The 21,388-nt window shown below is 39.2% G+C and overlaps 1 protein-coding gene across 1 annotated transcript; it reads right to left on the bottom strand.

Annotated features, from left to right (window-relative positions):
- Window positions 1-1,344: 1,344 nt before the first annotated feature.
- SFT2D1 (SFT2 domain containing 1) lies at window positions 1,345-19,356 on the bottom strand. The gene is made up of 8 exons (XM_021544167.4): window positions 19,211-19,356; window positions 13,367-13,453; window positions 11,504-11,586; window positions 8,383-8,464; window positions 6,008-6,043; window positions 5,212-5,270; window positions 3,860-3,889; window positions 1,345-2,051 (listed from the first exon to the last, which is right to left on the bottom strand). The coding sequence occupies exons 1-8, from the start codon at window positions 19,271-19,273 to the stop codon at window positions 2,012-2,014; spliced, it is 480 nt and encodes a 159-aa protein (XP_021399842.1). The 5' UTR covers window positions 19,274-19,356; the 3' UTR covers window positions 1,345-2,011.
- Window positions 19,357-21,388: the final 2,032 nt, after the last annotated feature.

Raw genomic sequence — 21,388 nt, 5'->3', positions numbered from 1 at the left:
AGATACACGCAGAACAACACAGACTGTGCTCTGTATGCAGATGGAGGAAGTAAACCCTTAAATGTTCAGGGGAGAAAAAAGCCAAGGAAGGCACATGATGTAACTAACAGACCAAAGTGCATATGGAAGCATACCAGGAATACATGGAAATTTTGGTTCTTTAACGCATTCTCTCATGGTGATCTAAGTGTTAACAGATGAATGGTAACTTCATAATTTACCATAGTGGATAAATGAATAAATACATTTTTAATAACCAATGTAATTCTAATTAAAGAATACAGTGAAGGTGATAGTGTACGACCAGAACTGGTGGGTGATGGCCAAAAGCAGCTCTGGACCAAATGAAAGCCTGGCCCTGACGCACTAGGGATGAAATGGGATGGGATGGGATCTTTCAAGTCAGCTTCCCAATCAGCAGCAGCGACTGGGGAAGGGGCAGTCACTTCCAGGACAATGCCCGTAACTGTCTACGCCCATCCTACTTCCTCTTCAGTGCAAGCTGAAAACTAAAAGGAACCAAAAATTCACTCAAGAGTGCCTCAGCACCCAAGGGCTGTGGGGAGAGTCGGAATAGCTGTCCCTACCTCGCACAGCACGAGCAAGCCCAAGAACCTGCTGAGAGGCCAGGACTACCTGCCCCCTCCCCCATCACGAGCAGGAAGGGTGACTCCCTGGCGATTTATTGTTACTAATCAGTTAAAAAGGCGTGGTTTAGTTGGAAGTCGAGCTGCAAAATAATGCAATCACCCTGTAAAAAGCTTCCTCAAAAGTTGTTGCTATGTTTTGCAACATACACTGAGATTTAAGAGGAACATACTGTACCTCAATTTGTCTCCTTAGCCTGAACTCTGGATACTAAAAAACCTGAGGTTTTCCCATTCCTGACCCTGAAGATCACATCTTTTCAAAGCCCTCCCTTCTTCTAGGTTTATGGCTCAACAGAAAAAAAAAATACAAACCAACTCAGTTTTGAACACACATATGTAAGCACATCCATCCTGTATGAAAAAGAACCTCCTGCAATACAGTATCAACCATCAAACATTAAAGATTTTACTTTGCTCCAGAATAACTTGGATAGTTCTTAGCTGAAAAAAATTAGAAATGAGAACCTCTTACTGGAGCCAGGCAAAGTGTTATAGTATTTCAATCTATTACCAGCTTAAGTCAGAATGAACAGTTTGTTTAAATACTAAAAGAACCTTTAAGGTCAGTTCCGCAAATCTATTAAACAAATTTGGATATAGTCATACACACACATTTATGCTTTCATCTTCATTCAAGTGAAATGCTGAAATTTTCAGCCCTCTTTAGCTGATTCTCAAAGAAGAATGTATTAGGCACTTTTAAAATGAATTTATTTCACAAGTCCCATTTATACATTAGCCGTAAGTTTTTTTAGTAAAAAGTATTTCAGTATGAAAGTTAAAAAAAAAAAACATTTAAAATACAACTTTCTTTTTAATAAAATCCAACAAGTTTAAACATACTTTTCACATTCTCAATAAGTTTTTTTCCATAAGGCACATGTGTAGACATTTCAAAAGAGAAGTTAATTACAACCTTCCAAATCTTTACAATGTTTATAAAACTCTGTCTTTGGAAAAGCATACAATGGATAATACACAAGCATAACTGGTACATTGCAAGTTTTAGACAGAACTGCAAATGAAATCTTTATGCATACTACCCAGGCTTTAGTGACTTGCCTCCACTGGGGAATAAACTAAGGGGATTACAAAGTAGTGCTAAGACTACTCTGTATGAAGTATTTAAATGTACTTTCTTGTTAAAAAAAAGCCTGGGAGTTCCAGGGTAAACACAAGTAATTCTCCAAATTATTTTATAAAATGTTTCTAGTAAAAATTATTAATCTCCCAAGTGCAAAAGGCAAGAAAAATACTGAACTGCCACTGGGTATTTCAGAAGTGGAAAAGTGGAGATTTTAAGCAAAATTTACAGAGGAAAAAGTTGCCTTTTAAAGTGGACAGTGGTTCCTGGGTTTAATTTACCCTAGACAGGATGAGAAACATTTAATCACAGCATCCCTTTAAAAAAGAAAAAAAAAAAAGTCAGTTAGGATTTGTTATTTATAAACATCTAAACAAACCATTACCTATTTACAATTACAAATATGGCAGAAACTAAAGACACAGCAATAGCGGATCAATAGCAGGATCTGTGTGTGAGTGCCTCCACCAACTTACTAAGGAGCGGAATTTGTATTCTGTTGCTAGTCAGTTCCAAAAATAAAGAATTATACTATCATCATTCTTTAAAGTCACTCTGCCTGTGTGGGCTTTGGTTTTGTTGCATTTGTTGTTTTCATTTGGATCTGGTTTGGTGGGGTTTTTTGTTGCCAGGCCAACAGGAGAGCTACCATTAATTTAGGAAAAAACAAACATAAACCAACAACCCCCACCCCAAAAAACCCATGAGCAAGTAAAATGTTCTGAATAGCACACCATGAATAGAGTTAAACAAAGGAATGATAATTTCATGAAATCAAGAGAAATGCATACTTTAAAAAATTACATAATACTATTCTCTGGCACTTAGCATGGTTTAGATCATTGTTCCCATAAGAAAGGCAGTCTACACAACAAATTTATGATACCACTCCACAAAAGCAAATAACTCAGTAATCCCTAAAGAAATCACTAGAATTACTAAATTACTAAAATTAAAATTACTAAAAGCAGTCTGTGTAAAATTCAATTCTTTAGCTCATAAAATCTAATAGATAAATAAACCCAAAGAAGTTAAGTGATGCACACAGCCTAGTATTTTTCTGCCCAGAACTTAGAAGTACTGTTGACAGGGAAGAAAAAGTCAGAAAGACCGGAAGCTCAACTTGCTTTCTCTACAGAGAAAGCAATTAAAAAAAAAAAAAAAAAAAAGACAAAAAAAGAAATGAACCTACTGAGACTGTCTCACAGCCACTGGACCTATAAGAATTCAGAATACTACTTCTGTCTGGGTTAGTCTGAGTTGTCAGAAATAGTAAAATTACAGTTTGAAGCCTGAGTTCAATTATTTTATTCACTGTAATTATCAAAAACTATCTTAAAAAAAAATCCTTCCTAGATGAAATTTGAAGCTATAAAAAAACAGAACAGATTTTTTTTTTTGGCAATGCTACAGGAAAATATCAGATGAAAGGGATAGACAATACTTTGTATTCTTTTTCCCCACACCTCTAGTACAGCAAGCCTCATTAAATGATATGGAAGTGCTTAAGTTTTTTTAAAAAACCCACCGTCAGGAAGTTCAAACTGCCTTTTACATGAATCATAGAAGGATTCTTACATTTGATTACATACATGTGTTTCTACTAAGTGTTTGGTCTGCTTTCATTCCCTTTTTGTACACACAAGAATGAAAAAAAGAGAGGAGCAGAGAGGAGCTTGCCAAAATGGAAGTAAAGACAAAGCATTGCCTTTTCCCCTCCTGAAAGTGATGGAGGAATTCAGAAATAGAAACAGAAGCTGCCACTATGTTGCTTATTTGCTTTTAACAAGGACCTCAGATCCTAAGTTATCTTTAATTTTAGTATCAGAAAAGTCACTATTGCATCACTGTATTGGTAAATCATTGGAGACATTATTGAAACAAAACCTTGATTAATTTTCAGTGGTAGAAACTAGAGAGAAATTTATTAAAGAGAATTACTGTGTATTGTACTTCTACTTAAAGCTTATATTAAGCATGACTTTTAAGTTCAGCTATGCCATTTTCTAAAAATTAAAATAAAAAGGAGGATGTTTTATTTTTCCACACACAAAGTATATTATGCCTTTCCTCAGCATAAAATTAACTGAATTTTGTTGAGACAGAAATTATTATGCAGACTCACCTTGCAAAAGGAATATAAGACAGACTATACCTGAAAAAAAGAGGAAAAAGTGTATTTGTAGAGTGTTCATGTCTCTCCTAGAACCAAACTATTTCACTTTAGGCCAGCATTAATAAAAGCAACCTGCTGTAACAAAATTTTAAACAAGACTTACCTATTTAATTTAATGCTTACCTGAGAAAAGACATGTTTGGAAAAGAACTAAACAGTGACATGGTGGTTTACTTTTTGTTTGGTCAAGATTTTTTTCTTTTAAATGTAGTTCCTAACTTTTATTGCATATGAACTTAAAAAATATATTTACTATTGCCAAATCCAAAAAAGAATAGAGATCTGTGGGAAAATGGTACTCAAGATGATAAAGGCAACTTTTTCCAGTTTAAAAGACAATCTAAATTACTATGCAAATATACATCTAATCATATTATTTATGTAACTAAATAGAGATACATACTGTAGGATGAATAATATTCCACAACTGTGACACTCAAATAGCTGACAATTCTATTATTCTTTGAAACTTGCTTCTCACAAGCCTCCAGGCAGTGTTCTGTTCTCATGCCCAGCCTGATCAAACCCCAGGACACTTAACAAATGTGAACTGTCTGCTGCAAACACACACAGCACAGTCTGAGATAGCAGTCCTCCCTCTATCTAGCACCATGCCAAACAATCCCTGTCCTGAACAAATGGTTCCTTGTCCTCAGACCCAGGTTCAGTACAGACTCTGTGTACCCAGGGCAAGTTCAAGTGAGAACTGTGGTCACCTTGAGAGTGAGCACCAAGTAATTCACCTGGGACAAGGACACCAAGCATGTATCTCTGTGGAAAAGGCAGTAACTTTCAGAACTTCTGTCAGGCTTGCAAGCATTCACCTGACAGCACTCACACACTGCCAAAGCCAGCCCCCGAGCCCCTGGTCATCAAAGTACCTGCTGCACTAAATTCACCCTCTCACATCCACCCACTCTTTACCCAGTATATTCTGGGGCAGGACATACCCTATGAAAATGTTCTTTTGTTTCTTTCACTTCAAAAATCAAAATAGTTAGAATTCAAAAAAGAGGAGAGTATATTTTTACAATACAGAAAAAGCATGACTTTTTTTTTGCATATGTATTCCTTTCGTAAGGCTTCAGATATGTTCACACATTGCAGAATATACTTCAAATTAACATTTTTGCAAGACGATTGAATATAGATTTTGCTGGAGTTACACAACCTAGCTGAGAAAAAACAGATTGAGGCTAGCATTTGGGCACACTTATATATGAATCATATCTATAAAGGTTTATAATCATGCGGATGTAGGGGCAGGAAGAAGAAATTAAAAGGAATTTTAAGAATCTTACCAGGTCATTGCCAAGAACTGCAATATGCAGAATAACATTGCCAAACCTTTTTTGTTCCACTAAACAAAAATAAAGCAAATACTGCAAATTAGTACATTTTGCACCACATCAGCCTATATTGCAAACAATTGGCACAGACTGATCAATCAAGAATTGAGTTAGCTGAAAATGCCTAAATTTCCTTGTCTTAGTTTGCTGTTTCTTTCCCAACAACTCTCCATTCATTTTATCCATCACTCGATTAGCATCATGCTATGTAAACCTTTTCTAGCTTTGGAAACACCTAACAAATCAGTGTTAACACACAATCACTTCACTGTACTTCTGCAAATATCGAAGTTCATGCCATTTACTTCTATGGAATGTAAACACAGTTAGTTTTCAACCAAGATGCCTGAAGATACTTCTGCTTTTTTTCTGTTGTCTTAAGCAGCTTAACATTCTGTATCCATGGCTTCTGAAGATGGCTATAAACTCTGGTATTTTCTGACATAAGTGTGCATCACTGAAACAAAACAATATTTGAACTTGGTTTTCTTAGTTTTTATTCTAGAGGTCTGCAGACTGTGCCCATTGCTCTAGATTTTGCATTCTCATCTACATCACATGCAGGTGGAAGGATGCATTTGCTTTTACAGCCACCAGGCTCATCACTACACCTGAGCTCAACTGCAGCCGACAACAGAAACACCACACATGAGTTCACCTTTCCTTCACCACTGAACTGTATCTTAAAGCTACAATACAATTAATAAACTAACCAATTTTTTTTTTTCTAAAAAGCATTCTCACTTACCCAGAATACAGCACACAGAGTCAATATCAGGCAAAGCTGGGGTGAGGAGGAGAGACAAAGAAAAAAAGAATGAATACTCAAATACACAACAAATCAAGCACAGTAACCATTTCCATGTTTTCAATGGGCAATCAGCACTTGAAAATTGACTTATGGAACAAGCAGAGCCAAAGGCTGTCTCACAGTGACTGTATGATGAACTCCATGCTGTTTTTCAAAGAACATTATGAGGTATGCATGGCCAGAAGGGCTGGGACAAGTCTTGAAAGGAAGACAAGGCAGGGGTTGACTTGAGGAAAGAGCAGGAGGATAAGCTGGTGCGTGTACCTTTATTTGTTGGTTCTATTAAGAGGTGGGCTTAGATGATAAAGCTTTATTGAAAGGAATCAAGAAGTCTGGCAACTGCTACTCTCTTATTCCAGTACAGACTATAATTTTTAACCTGGTATTCATGACACCTGTCTCTGACAAAAAGGATGTTTGTATCGCTAAAACAACCCTTTATTAAAAACATCCATTCTCAATTACAGGAGCTGGTAAATACAGGCTATGCCTTCTCTGCCAGTGCTTTTTCAACTTCTGACACTAATGAAAAGTCCACTAGGGAGCAGCTGCCTCAGGTACGGCAAAAAAGCTCACATGAAGCTTTGTTTGAGGTACTTAAACACTTTAGATTGAATGTTACAATGATATGGTTTACTATGCCAAATAATCACACTATTTGTGCAAGAATAACCATCACTTAGAACTTTTCCACTAGATCTTACCAGGCTTCCTCCATTTTTCATTACACATAGTACAAAAACACAAATCAATTTTCATTTGAAAAAAAATCTGTTGGCATTTTATTGAAAGGGAGAAAAGTAACACACGCTTGACATTTTCCAAACATGTTTGTGACTCCTGAACTGCCTACAATTCTAGCTTTGTGTTAGCATGGGGATTAAAAGAGTCAAATTCATCCAAAGTTTTCAAAGCTTTAAATTTACCAGTTCTTCTGTGTTTTACTGAAATATCCATACTAAAAGTCTTGCCTTTCATCGTGTTCATGTTCATTATTAGATAAAAACTTTCATTCTCATTTTCCCAACTTTGCTGGTAGCCTCTCTGCACAGGTCTCTGATGTGTGCTCTGCTCTCTGTTCTCCTTCCATTTCCCTGATGTGTTTTGTTTTTACAGCCTTCAAAGTGAGTTATTTTCTTTGTCACCATGTCTGAGCACAGTGGATAACAGGATCATCAGAGCAAAATGATTTTTGTGCCTGCTGTTTTAAGTGTCTGGCTTAGGCTCTCAGTTTCATTGGAAAAAGCCCACAGCTATAAGGTGTTAGAAAATTTATGCTCAGCAAATACAGGCTCTAGGAGAACCGGAGATATTCTTGGACATTTTTAATTCATGCCTACAAAGTGTAACCCTCCTAGGACTTGTAACTTGGTATGAGTCAAAAATAGTGACAGAACAAAACAAGAACGCTCAAACAAAACAAAACAAACCTCTGTTGAACAAAGTTTGGTGTCCAAGCACTGATCAAGTGACTTCAGGGGCAAATGTAATCTTCTCAAATGAGATTGTAACTATATTTTATGTAGGTGTGTGAGAGGAAGAACATGCAACCTCCATATGACAGCTATCCAGAAAGACTTTATGAAGACTTTCTTACTCACTAAACTAGACAAACAAGTTATATGATCGGGAGAATAGGAAAGCCAACTACATTTCAAAAATCAAAGTTGAAATAGATCAGTAGGGAGCAAGAGAGAAAAGTATTAAACATAGAAGCAGCAAGGGGAGAAAGTTGTTTTAAATACCCAATATAGAGTTTTGGGATAGGAATTCTGATACTGGGGAGATTTTTTTCCATCCTTCTGGAAGAAGAAATGATGGTTGTGAAAATAAAGGAGCCAGGGTCCCAGACTTTGGGGAAATATATTAATTTTCTCCATTGCTTTGAAAGTGCTGAACCTCTGACCTTTACAGACCAAGCTGCAGCCAAAAAACAACTGTCAAGCTACACTTGGTGGCCACTGACTTTCCACAATAGGTAAAAAAGTCTCTTCCCTTGTTCTTGAAGAAAATATTTTAGAAAATAAATTAAAAATAATTAACCTGCCATTATCATTTAGTAAAAAATATTTTGTAAGGAACATTCTACTCCAAATGATTAATTAAAAAATCCTAAACAACAAAACCACACATGTTCATAGAAAGGAGCCAGATGATCTTTCTGACATACAGAGCTTAACAGGTTGACTGTCATTTCTCTGCAGAAGGCAGAGGCCGATTGAGAAATAACCTCCCTTTAGAAAAGCATCAAATTTAGCTTTGAAGCTAAATGAAAACTTTTTAATAAAAGGAAAGAAAGACAGTATATTTACCAACATCACAACCGTAGCTATTAATCGTTTTGGATCAAACATTGCTTTCAGTTGCTTCAGTGGCCCCATCAGGAAACATGTACTAATAGGAGATAAAAAACCAAAACAAATTGTAAATCACTTTCAAATAACTCTTTCTAAAAGACAGTAGGTAATTAGCAAGTTTTCCAACAGATAGAAGACTACAAAGGCTTTAAAAAAAGATATTTCAGTGCTTAGCAACAGAGACTAACTAGAACAGAAGGTGAAATGCTGCATGAGTTTAGCCCTCCATGAGTCACCCTTGGTCACAAAATTCTTTCCAAAATATTACCATAGTGAAAAAAAGTAACAGGCAAATACAAGAACACTTATATTGGTTGAGATAAGAGAGGACAGAGTGTGACAAGGATATACTTAAGGAATAACAGAAGAGCATGGAAGAAAATCAGTTTTCATGAACTCTTTCATCAAATAAGAAAAAACTTATTTCCACTAATAATCTGTTTGATGGGACTGAATGTCATTTAAAAATAAAGATGATTAAGAAAGCATTGCAGTTACAGTTAAATTTAAATCATCTTAAGAGATACTAAACGGGGGGAGATTGAACAATGACTATAAGTAGCTCTACATGAATTTAGAGATGGGTGGGTGGTCAAAGATGTTTGTTATGATGATTGTTATTTTAGGATGGCAAGCACCATAATAGACAGAAAAAAAAAAAAAGATGAGAAAACTCAACTGCAGAAGTACATGAGATCATATCCAAGATTTCAGGAAAGATACTGGGAACAAATATGTGGTTAGAGCTTTTCACATTACCAAAACAAAACATTATAAGTGTAGCAGTGTTATCAAGTTGAAGTCTAGTGAATTTTGTGTTGAAGCTATTGTAACAACTAACTTGCCAAAATAATGTCAAGATTACAAAGACCAACCTGCTGTAGAAAATTTTTGTTTAACTATAATTTTTTTTTTTACCCAGGCAGGATGCATGTAGCTACAATCAAGGTTACAGGGAAGCTCTACTTCCTTTAGTCAAACTCAGCAAGAAAAAAGGCAGGAAAAAGTTCAGTAGTTTGTATTAATCCTCCTGCTTTTTTCTACTCTGTAGTTAACTTGAAGGGAGAATGAAAACCATCAGCAAGACCACAAGCTGTACCTTTTTGTGCAAAGAAATGCCATCTGAACTAAGAGTTCACAACCTCAGGAGTTTTTCTCTGGCTTCAAATATTTGAGATGATTATCTTTCTTCCTTGTCCTTCTGCTTTGTAGAAAACACAACAATTTAATGAGAGAGTTCAAATGCCTATAATCTTGTGGTGGTCTGCTTTACTACAGAGAAGAAAATCTAGTCTAACTTCTCTTCTAGTAATTAATTTTTATATGAAATGAAGCAGGGAAGAGTTTGACAGTTTCCTCCTGAAACCAATCATAAGCCTTCTAGGACAGATGAAATATGGGAATTCACTTTCCAGGCAGTCAATAGAACTCAATCTTCCACATCCAAATGTGCTCCTACCAGCAACTTGGCACATCTATCTCCTTCACTTTTTTTTTATCTTATGCAGACAGACGTCAAATGTCCAAATTAAATGAAAAAAAAGTTTTCACAATTTAATAGCAAAAGAAAAGTGTTATATTCACTGTAATCCAAACTAATTTATTCTCAGTATTTTTTCATCTTGTCTGCTGAGCCATAAAATTAAATTATGACAAAAGAAAAGGGGACATGAATAACTAGAAGAAAATACTAATTAGCTAGTGGAAGGATAGGGATGAGGAAAATATAGTAGTAAAAAGGAATTAACTTTTGGCCACATGAAATAGGCAGAAAAAAATATAGAAAACAAAATGCACTGTTTGTAATCTGATTCATATTAAGAAGACCGACATCACAAGAGCTGCTCCAGAGACAAGAGGAATATGGAGCAGAAAGAAAGGCTGGAAAAAAATTCTAGACATGCTCCAGTTAAACAGAATAATTCTTTTAGATACACCATTCTGTAGAGACACACCATCCCTGAGAACAATCAAGTAAGTATAATTGTTTTCATGTCCATGGTTAGAAAACAACATTAAAAACAAGCTAGAGGGCACTAAACAAGCTAGTAAGAATGGTAACTGCATTTTGGTTTAAATACAGACTTGCAAACAAGATTGGAAAAGTTTAAATCTGCTTGTCAATTTGGGACTTCATTGTCATCTCCTACTGTTCTTAGAAGACAGTTACTTGTATTTTATATCCAAAAGCAGTACTGAAGGATAAATGGGCCTCTTTTTTCTTCTAATTTTAGCTGGAGTGCAGACTAAAGTTTTTCAGCATTCTCCCAAAAGAAATACTGGTCTGCAAAAACTTTCCTCTTAACTCAATGAGGCTTAATTAGTACTAAGTTTCTAAAATGCTCATTTAATTTGAAGAACTGAAAACACACTCAAAGTACCAGGTAAAAACAACACAACCAAAAAAACCTCACCCAAACCAACAACAAAGAATAAAGAGTAAAATAAGGGAGAGACAGGCAAACATTTAGCTTTGCCTATCTCCAGTATTAACTTTTTGTCTTGTTTTAGTATGAGATGGAATGGTTCCACAATTGAAGGCAAATCTTTTAGTAGGACTGTTATGTGGAACATTTCAAAGAATCAGAGAGTTTAAAAATACACTATGAGCAAATTTTAGATTCTGCCTTCAACCTTATAGTGAAAACAAGGATTTCCTGAATGTTTCCTTTTTGAAAGTTTTTCTTGGAAACAGGATGATCTCTCTGTTAAAAGCAAAAAGCTCCTTCCACTAACAAAGTATCCACACAGAGGTCAGACTACCAGTTTGCTCCTGAAGCTGAGGTACTTCTGTACCTGGCAGAAGGACTTGGATGTAAAAAGTACAAAACATTCAGCTAGCAATTTGTTATTCATACTTCAGATATGAAGTACTGAACAAATTGTCAAGCACCCACAAACAGGCATGTAAGGTAACTGATAAACAATAAAACTGTGAAACAAACAAGTTTTGTTATTAGCATTCAATATAAAACAATGTTGTTTACACACAACATAGCACTCTGGAGTAAAAGCAAATGGAAATGTAGCTGAAAAGGAGGGTACACTTTTAAAACCAATAACTAAGAAACCATACCTGGCGAGAGCAGCAATATTTCCCAGGGTATAGAACACTGCAAAAAGTTTGATCCCCTTTGGGAGCCATAGCAATGCTGTTCCCTATAAAAGACAGGTTATTGGCATGTTTGCAATTCGTTAATTCAATTTATTTAGATTTTATAGTCTATACATACAACTTCATATTATGAAGAACATATTTCTGACATACACTAGGAGAGCACTCTGCTCTCAGAGTTGCAGCAGTCACCACCCAGCACACTTCTATTGCCACCTGCTGGCAAACAATGTGTTGGTTCACTGGATTTCTGGATATTTTTACAACTAGGCAGTTTATTTATATTACTGATCACATTTATTTGTACTGTTTATACCCTATTTCACAACACTTCCACTTTTGTTACAATGCCCCATTGTACATTCTACATCTCTGCACACAAGATAAAATGTCATAAAGCTGCACTAATATTCACCATCTCCTTTTTCCTCCAAACAACCATTTAGACTTGCAGCCTAAATACACACTGAGGCTGAACAGAAACATTTTAGAACTCTTACTTCCAGATATCTCTTCTTTCCACTGAACTTTAAAAAATACAAAGTCTTCTGCTGATCACAGCTCCCTATGATGATCAGGGAGAAAAGGAATCCTAGGAAAGGGACCTTTAAGATCACCTAGATACAACTACCAGAGCCAGAGGCTTGGGGCACCTCCCACTAGACCAGGCTGCTCAAAGCCCCATTCAGCCTGGCTTTGAACAGTGCCAGGGATGGGGCATCCACAACTTCTCTGGACAACCTGTTCTAGTGCCTCACAATAAAGGACTTCTTCCTTATGTCCTAAATATCCCTGTTTTCAATTTGTACTCATTACTCCTTGTCCTATCACTACAGCTCCTAATGAAGAGCCCCTTCCTGGCTTCCCTGTAGGCCTCCTTCAGATACTGGAAGGTTGCTATGAGGTCTCCACACAACCTTCTCTCCTCCAGGCTGTACAGAGTGCTGTACAGAGTACTCCAACTTTCTCAGCCTGCCAGAGCCCAAAGAAAGCCCCCACCAGAAGCAAAACAAACTGTGATTTGCACACTGTGTCATGAAAAAACCCAACCAAACAAAAAGCAACTGCATTCTACACAATTTCCGTGGAAATCTGCAGTGAAAAGAAAGGGAAAAGAGGGAGGAAGAAAGAGGGAGGGAGGAAAAGGGGTGGGAGAAAGAAAAGTGAGAAGGAGGAAAAGGAGTTCCCCAATATTTTTTCAGCTATTTCTGGGAGTTTCCATGCAGCTGAAAAACTGCCTTCTTGTGCAAGTTACCTGTCTCAGATTTTGACAGAACCAGGTAATTGATAGATTTCAACTCTTAATTGCAGGCTGCAGACTCCTGCCAGCCCCTGAAGTCCATGAATGAACTCATGATTTGCTGACTGGAAAGGAGTGCAGCAGGTTTTTCAAATGTCAACACACAACCACACCTATTGATTTGTTGAGTGTGACATGCTATACTTGTGGTTTCTTCAGCCTTTAAAAACTTTTCAAGCTTCCTCCCTATTTTTAACTTTTATTGGATGAAAAAAATAAGATGGGTACACACCTCTTTCCTAATACACCAGTTACAAAAATAGACTATATTTTGTCAATATCCAATCATGAAAATGTATTATCCTACAGTAAAAATGCTCACTTCTGAATTGGAAGAAAAATGGCCAAAATCATAATTTAGAGATCAACAGCCAATTACACATTTAATGTCCAGTTAAATAAATACACACAAAATTTAGAATGCAGGATAAAGCAAACACAGAATCACACATAAAATAGGAATATGAATGAGGTTCAACTGTAGAACAATAATAAAGTGCAAGGAAAAAAATAAGCTTACTTACAAGAAAAGAACACAAAATGCCAGTAACAAAGCATATGGCAAACCATCTGACTCGAGTACCAAAGCTGAGTGTTGAGGCATCAAGGACCTTAATAAGAAGGAAGGAAAAAGAAATTACAAACCCAGTCTAGAACAATCTAAAGGACATTTTTTTATTTACCACTGAAGTCCTTAATTTCAAACAAAATTATTTTTAGCTGGAAATTGTATATGAACTCTTTCGTATTACAAAATCATATTATCAATCTGGAACACATGGAAACGTTATTTACAAACAAACAAAAAAGACAAAACCCGTAAAAGATATATCCTGGCATACAAGCAATGCTGCTTCACTTTCAAACTAATTTTTTAATTACCACACAATTGAAAATAGCCACAATTGTACTAAATCAAAAGAATAAATGGACCTTCCAGGAATTTGCAAAGGAATTTATCCATTTGTGCAACACTGTAGGTTCCTATAGACATTACCACCTTCCCCTATTACTAGTGACGATCCCTTGTACATATTAATGCCAGTATTCACTGCAAGCATTACAACTCTAATTTTTCCTCCAATTACCTTTGTGAAGGTATAGGATTAACAAAGTTTGTCTCATCAGACTAAGCTAACTTGCTGAAAGGGAATATTTCACTTCCTGTTTCTCCAGAGTGCTACCTGACACAACTCCTGACATGAGAGCAGAATTAGGGTTCCCTCTATTCCGATGATCTGGCTAATGAGCCAAGCAAGCTCTGCAAGCTGTCAGAAAAGCAGCAGGGTTGATGTAAGGAAAGAAGCAGGGCCATGTATCTGGCAGAAAGGCCCCCTTTCAGCAGAAATGATTTGTTAGATACGCTCAGCTCGACTCCACCCATGCTGTAAGAACAATGCATTTCATCTTACTCCAGGTCACTACAATTAAATGTACATTCTGTTCTAAACCGGCCTATTAACTGAAGTGTTGTTTCAGTTTACATAAAATTACTTTAAAAAAACAACTTTCCTATTTGTTCAGATGTCACATCAAACTTGCTCTCTTGTTATCTAGTCAACAGGTATTTTAGTCAAGACTTATTAACCAAATATACATGACAGACCTTCCCCAGTCAGTGAGTATGATATTTCTCCTTATCTCTTGAGAAATTTCCTTTTCAGGCCATGGTAAGCTAACCAAGAAAATCTGATTACTGCTTAGAACAATTTCACCTCTGTACAAATGAGGAAACTGTATCAAGTTTAATCAAAAACTGCCACATGCACATACACATAAAGGTGCTGTGAGGTCAGAAGATGCCACTTACCTTGCCAGGTCCAACACTTTATCCTTATGTATGCATTAAAGAAACAGATAAAAACAGTAACTGAAAAATGATTTTGTAGTTTCAATCATATTTGGTAGTCAAGAGTCCTGAATGCCTACATTTTTAAGAAGAGTAGGAATAGCTGGTAGCACACAGCTGAAGATGCCCATTTCAATCATGCCTTAAAAAAAAAAACCAACAACAAAAAAAAACAAAACAAAACAAAAAAAAAAAAAAAAACAAAAAGAAAAACAAAAAACAGCACAAGGAATAAGAGAACCACACAAAGGCTTGGAGCAAAAAATACCACAAACCCCAGAAAATTTGATAAATTTTATGGATTTAACTCTTAAAAACTGATTGACAATATATGCACATTAACTACAGGAAGATAAGCTGTGGCATGAGGGCTGCCAGATCATTTTGTGCAATAATAAGACTAAATACATTAAATGGTATTAAAATGAAGGCTCATCCTTCCAACCATTCCCAATGATGTCACCATTTATGTTTGTCAAACTGAACCTATTTAAACAGTTTGAAATAATGAAACTGGGATCTGGTAATGCATTTTCTTAGTCCCTAATACTTCAAGGGACTGAGAGGAGACCTCATTGCAGTCTACAGCTTCTTCATGAGAGGAAGCAGAGAGGCAGACACTGATCACTTCTCTGTGGTGACCAGTGACATGACATGAAGGAACAGCTGAAACTGTGAAAGGAGGTTTAGACTGGATATTAGAAAAAGGTTCGTCACCCAGAGGGTTGTTGGACACTGGAACAGGCTCCCAGGGCAGTGGTCACAGCACAAGCCTGAGACAGCTCAAGAAGCATTTTGAACAATGCACATAGTGTGATTCTTGGGGATGGTGCTGTGCAGAGCCAGGAGCTGGACTCGATGGTCCTTGTGGGTCCCTTCCATGTCAGGATATTTTACAGTTTGTATTTCTTGGGTTTTACTGAAACAATGGAACTCACTGCCTTTCCAAGATGCCTGTTTCAACACTGCAGAGAAGCACCTTGCTGCAAAAGTTGAGCTATAGATACACAGACACCAGCCTGTGTTCAAATGCCTGGTTCACTCTAGAAGCTGAGGACCTGACACTGCAGGAGCCCTGCCACAAATGCTGCAGGCAGTAATTTCTATACTAGGGACCATGGGACTATGAAGCCTAAGAAAAAGGAAGTCTAAGCTGCCCTTGCAACAAAAGCAGGAAACAACAGTGCTAAAGATTCTTCTTGTGCATCTGACATAAATTATACATCTAATCCCAGATTTCAGATAAAAAGAGTTGCCATTGCAGTCTACGGTATTTGCATTAGCAAAAGCTTTTACTTAGGAGACTGAAAACATTTCCAGGCCTGTTCCACATCTGTAGTCTGTGTGGAGAACATTAGTGTTGGGAAGGGAGTTCCTGTAAAACATGCCCTTATTGCTATACTGCTTATCAGCTTGCTTCTAACAAGAAAAGGAAAAAATTAAACTGCAAGCAGCAAAAGGAAATCCTTAGTTTTCGATTGCTAAATTTTAATGCCAAACTCCTGGGCAAGAAGTAAAAGCTTTTTATTGACAGGCTATTCAAGCTAATAGTATATGAAAGAAATGACCAAGACATCCAAAAAAAAGAGGAAACCCTAAGTGGCAACTGGAATCTGGAATGAAGACTTTCAGAAACATAAGGCACAGGCTTGCAATAACAGCACCACTGCTAAAGAGTTTGCACTGGACACACAATACACAGTATGAATGATAATCCACAAGACTGCTTTTGATCAAAAATAGTTCTTGTGGCTCTGAACATCCACGTAGATTCCCCCCACATATTAATGATCTTGTAACAGTTTTCCATGTAGGCAAACAGAAAAACAAAACCACTTTATTTTACTAATCTAGAAGTTAACAATTACATCTTTTATCTATGGTAAATATACAAATCATAGAGAATATTCAAAGGAATGCTGAGTAAATTTGCAGAATTTAGTTTCTAAACCATAGTGAAAAAATATTTATAGAGCTATATTCTCATCTTTCCCTAACAAGTCTCCTTATATGTATTTCTAGCACCAGTTGAGTTTAAAATACAAGTGTAACATAAATTAAATACAAGAAATGCAATTACTATATGTAATATAAAATTTATTATAAAAATATAATAAATACCTGGTCTATATCTCTTTAGTGAAATCTTATTGAGTGCTTTAAGCAGCTGTCAGCTGTCATGCAACATCCAATGTGTCACACAGACTGATTTACATTAGTTTTAGTGTTGATAAAAATAACAGCATAATGCTGCTCTGAAAACATCATAGCACTGCTACATTTATTATTTATTATTGATCTTTTTGGTAATTAATTCCTTTTTTTAAAAAGAATAATGGATCTAACTGCATCAAGAAACAGCAGCTGGTCATCTGAAGAGTTTAGAAAGTACAGAAAGATTTCACTGAATCATCACACAGTTTTTTCATTACAGACTTGTCTTCTACTTAGCAGGAATGACTTGTGACTTCATGATAATGGTTCTGCAAAAAAGCAAGGGAAAGAATCCAGATATATCTATGGACATGAACCATATGATGGCTATTACATAACTATTAGATATTCCAAAGAGAGGGCCTTTGTTTTCAGCCAAACACATGACTTGTCTCCAGAAAGATCATGGACACAGCTGAAGGTTTTACACATATAATGCATAACCTCTCACACTTTTCTTTCACAGCCCCATCTCTTACCAAGTGTTCCTCTCTGCATGGGTGCACATACTTTTTTTGCTTTAATACACACACTTTAAAAATAGTCAGCACCACTCAGCTCTAGCTTTAGTGAATGTCACATATGAATTTCCTCTCTAAAGAGAGGCTTGATTTCCACTGTTCTACAAACACATTGCTACTTTGAGAGAAAATTACAGCTAAGAAACTACCTGACCTAAACACTTGGCTTTTTTTTTTTTTTTAAGGCAAGGGGTATTTATTTATTTTAAATATCTTTCTGGTTCATCTCAGCATGAAGGTCCAAAGACACATTTATAAGTTTTCTTCTATCATGTACCAGACAGGCTTTAAGTATAGGCAGATTTTTCTTATTTAAAGTCTCTTCTGGCTATAACAGTACCATTACATGCAATAGTGATATCCTGTATAGTTTAATTACTGACATTTAACAAATGAAACACATTCTTAGCTCAGTTCTCTCCTAAACATATAAAACTCAAATATAAGAGCATTAAATATGTAGGCATTTTTCTACTGATTGGCACTTTAAAACAACTATCACAGCAGCAAGTAAAGGAAAACTCTATGTCACTATCATGTGCCTTGCGTGAAATGTGCCTTATCCTGACAGCAGGATAATCAATTCTCTTAGAACTGAACGGAGATTAAGAGAAATGTAAGTATTTCTTTGATAACCCTGAGAAGAGCAGAAGGTGAAGTATCCCTCCCAAATGCTGTCAGCCAGTTCTGGTGTGAAAGGGCACAGATTCTACACTGCTTTCAGGATCAGTGGACACAATTTAGGTGCTTTGCTGTGGAAGAGAGGCCAAATTCATGAACCTTGAAGACCAACGGCAACTCAGTGTAAAACTAAATGAAGCATGCCAGCAGCAAGCTACTACAACTAATATTATGCCAGCTATGCTCAGCTTGTGCTGGTTTGCCAAGGTTTGTTAGCCACAGCTCAGATCCCAGCTACATTCCAGCCTCCTCCTCCAGCATGCTCCAGAACCCTGGAAGTAGCAAGCAGCAGCAAGATATTCCTTGATGTGGGGCACTTTGACCTTCAGTCACATGAGTTAAGAGGGAGCTAAAGGAATAAATGGTCCTTTGTAAGCATGCTCAGCTTTGCTTCAACCTGGAGATTAGTTGGCAGGAATGAATAGTCTTCAAACACAGTAAAAGCGAAACAAAAAAACTGCTGACGATGAGGAAGCCAGTGGGAAGGAAATAGAAAAATTAAACTATAGTTAAGGAGTAAAGAGCAAAAAGTTACTTCAGCAGAATATACACAAAACGATTTTTGTCTAAACAAACCTTTTTTCTGCAAACTTAAGGACTTAAGGGAATGGAGAAGCAAATTACACTGAATCACAGATTCAGTCGGGTTGGAAAGGAACACAGTATGTTATCTGCTCCCTGCTTATGCACAGGAAAAACTTGTAGAAATCGAAGGACCGCAAGGCACCAACACAGCTAAAAGCTTCACACAAGACCAATTCGCCAAAACTCATCCTCCGGGCAGAGCCTGCTGCCCACAGCCCTCGTCCCTCGGCGCACGCCGCAAACTTTGGTCTCTGCTTTGCCTGCTTTGCCTCCGCGCCGGGAACGGGGGGGCAGCGCCGGGAACGGGGGGGCAGCGCCGGGAACGGGGGGGCAGCGCCGGGAACGGGGGGGCAGCGCCGGGAACGGGGGGGCAGCGCCGGGAACGGGGGGGCAGCGCCGGGAACGGGGGGGCAGCTCCGAGCCACGGGCCCCGGGCCGGGCCCAGCGCGGGGAGGCTCCAGCGCCGCTCGACCCCGCGCCGGGGCGGGGAGGAAGAGCGGGCTGTCGCCGGGCCGTACCTGTGCCGTCAGTCCCTGCTCCTCATCGTCCTGCCCGGCCAGCACCCGCCGCAGCTTCTCCATGCCGGGGGTCGGGATGGGCGGGACGCGGCCGCGCTCCGCCGCGGGCCGCCGGCCCAGCCGGGAAGTGACGCGCGCCCCGCGGCGGCGGCGGCGGGGCCGCGCCTGCGCAGTCCCGCGGGCGCGGCAGGGAGGGAGCCGCGGTGCCGCCCTCGCTGGAGGCGCCGGGAGGAAGAAGGGCTTCTTCAGCCTGACCCCGCTCCATCGCCGCCCGCGGAACCGGCCTTCCCGTGGCAGCGTGATCTGCATGAGCGCGATGAACACAGGAGAGAGAACACAGCACCGCGGCTACGCAGCGCCCTGGTAGAACCGCGTTGGGACACGCGGTACCTCGTAAAGGTGGAACTTCCTTAGCATCAGTTTTTGCCCGTTGCCTGTGGTCCTGTTGCTTGGCACCACCAAGCCAGAGGCTGGCGCTCCAAATGATACACAGGAAGTTCCAGCTGAATACGGGACAGTTGTCTTTACTGTGCAGGCGACCTAGCACTGGAACAGATTACCCCGACAGGTTGTGTAGTCTCCCTCAGTGGACGTGTCCAAGAACCATCTGGATGCGATCCTGTGCCGCGCGCTCTCGGATGACCCTGCGCAGCGTGTGTGCGAGCAGCCGTAGCCCGGCCGTTCAGGGGCACGGGCAGGCGGCCGGGCTTTAGTCACCCGCTGCCAGCCCGCAGGCACGCTGCGAGCCGCAGCGCCAGCAGCTCCGGGAAGTGGGGCTGCCCGAGGCGCCCAGCGCCCACTTGTGAGCAAGCCAGGTATTCTTCCAGCTAGAATGGGTTGGGCGGGGAGAAATGGGATTGCAGAGAAGGTGTTCACACCTTGCTCCAGAGATTCCCAGTGTGGCCCCGTTAAACTCTGCCCCTGTAGGAAGGGGTGGGGCAGATGCCACCACGCTGCCCGGTGTCTTCGCTTTGCCTGCGCGATCCCAGCAACACTCCATCCTCCATCTGCCCTGTTCAATCCTGGTCATTCCGTGTAAGTCTCCCTGTCCTGCTCTGTTCAGACGCTGACTCTGTGTGTCCTCTGGGGCTGTTTATGTGTGTGTCTGCCCTTGAACCAACACGTCACCACTGGCCTGGGTCGTTTGCAGGGAGAATGAGGCTGCTGGCTGGAGGAAAGGATCGAGGTGTCACATGCAAAGTGATAGCAGGCAGCTGCGTTGGGCTGGGACAGGAGAGAGAGATGGGTGATAAGTGCTGTGTAACACGCTGCTGTGTGAATGAAACTTGATAAAAGCCAGAGCAGCAAAGCCCCAGTGAGGCCCTTAGGACGGAAACATTCCCTTCCCACCCTCCTCCCCTTCTCACACACACTTAGGAAGTTTCCCATGTGTCTTCTACCTTGGCTTTTAGGTGAAACACTTTGAACAAACTGTACCTTTCCAGCCTGATAACAGGCCATTAGCATCACAGGAAGCTTTAGGTCAAGGCTGAAATTAGTAATGAAAGAAACACTTGTAGACATGGCTGCATGAAAGTAACCAAAGAGCCGCAGAATCACCTGAACCAGGCAGCATTGCTCATACCTTGTGAGGACCTGTGCAGGGAGGACAGTGTGTAAGGGAACAACATAACCATAGCCCTGCAAGAAGGGGAGGAGAAATGGGAGAAAGAATGGAGAGGGTATATGAGGGTATGTCTGAGTGTGCACAAATCATCCTTAGTAGCCCCCAGAATTATACAAAATTATTTGTTACAAAAGTTTTAATTCCAAAGCATATATAAGAGCAAAATATAAAACCAAGAAAGTTATCTTTTTTTTTTCCCCCCTCCCATTTTATAGATAGATATGGGCAGATGCAGAAAATTTAAATCTGAGTCTAACCTGGTCTACATGTCTTTAAGCAGGAGTGGTTGGCTGTGACTTGGATTACTGGTGACTTTCTGGTAGTATAGGGAGTACAGGCAGGTAAGCACCTGGCAGAGAGCAAGCTGAAGCTGTTTTGTTGTTTCTGTTTGAAGAAGTGCACAGAGAAGAGTAGTGCACATGTGGGCAGTGTGAGGCATCCAGCTTGAATTCTACTGCTTTCGTCTCTTCCCACCTGTAGCCCGCCTGGAACCCACAGCTGTTTCACTTCTGAATGGGGCAAAGGGTGTTTTTTGTTTCCTTGCTATTTTC

The sequence above is a fragment of the Lonchura striata genome, chromosome 3 (assembly GCF_050655825.1).
Source record: "Lonchura striata isolate lonStrDom1 chromosome 3, ASM5065582v1, whole genome shotgun sequence".
Lineage (NCBI taxonomy): Eukaryota > Metazoa > Chordata > Aves > Passeriformes > Estrildidae > Lonchura > Lonchura striata.
This window is presented reverse-complemented; position numbering and strand designations above follow the sequence as displayed.

Bases quoted from the DNA above. Each gene is read 5' to 3' on its own strand.
- SFT2D1 (XM_021544167.4), bottom strand. From the start codon at position 19,273: ATGGAGAAGCTGCGGCGGGTGCTGGCCGGGCAGGACGATGAGGAGCAG. The intron at 8,465-11,503 runs GTATGGTTTCTT...ATCTCCTATTAG, and splicing joins AATATTGCTGCTCTCGCCAG to TACATGTTTCCTGATGGGGC. The intron at 6,044-8,382 runs GTAAATATACTG...TCCTCACCCCAG, and splicing joins TAGCTACGGTTGTGATGTTG to CTTTGCCTGATATTGACTCT.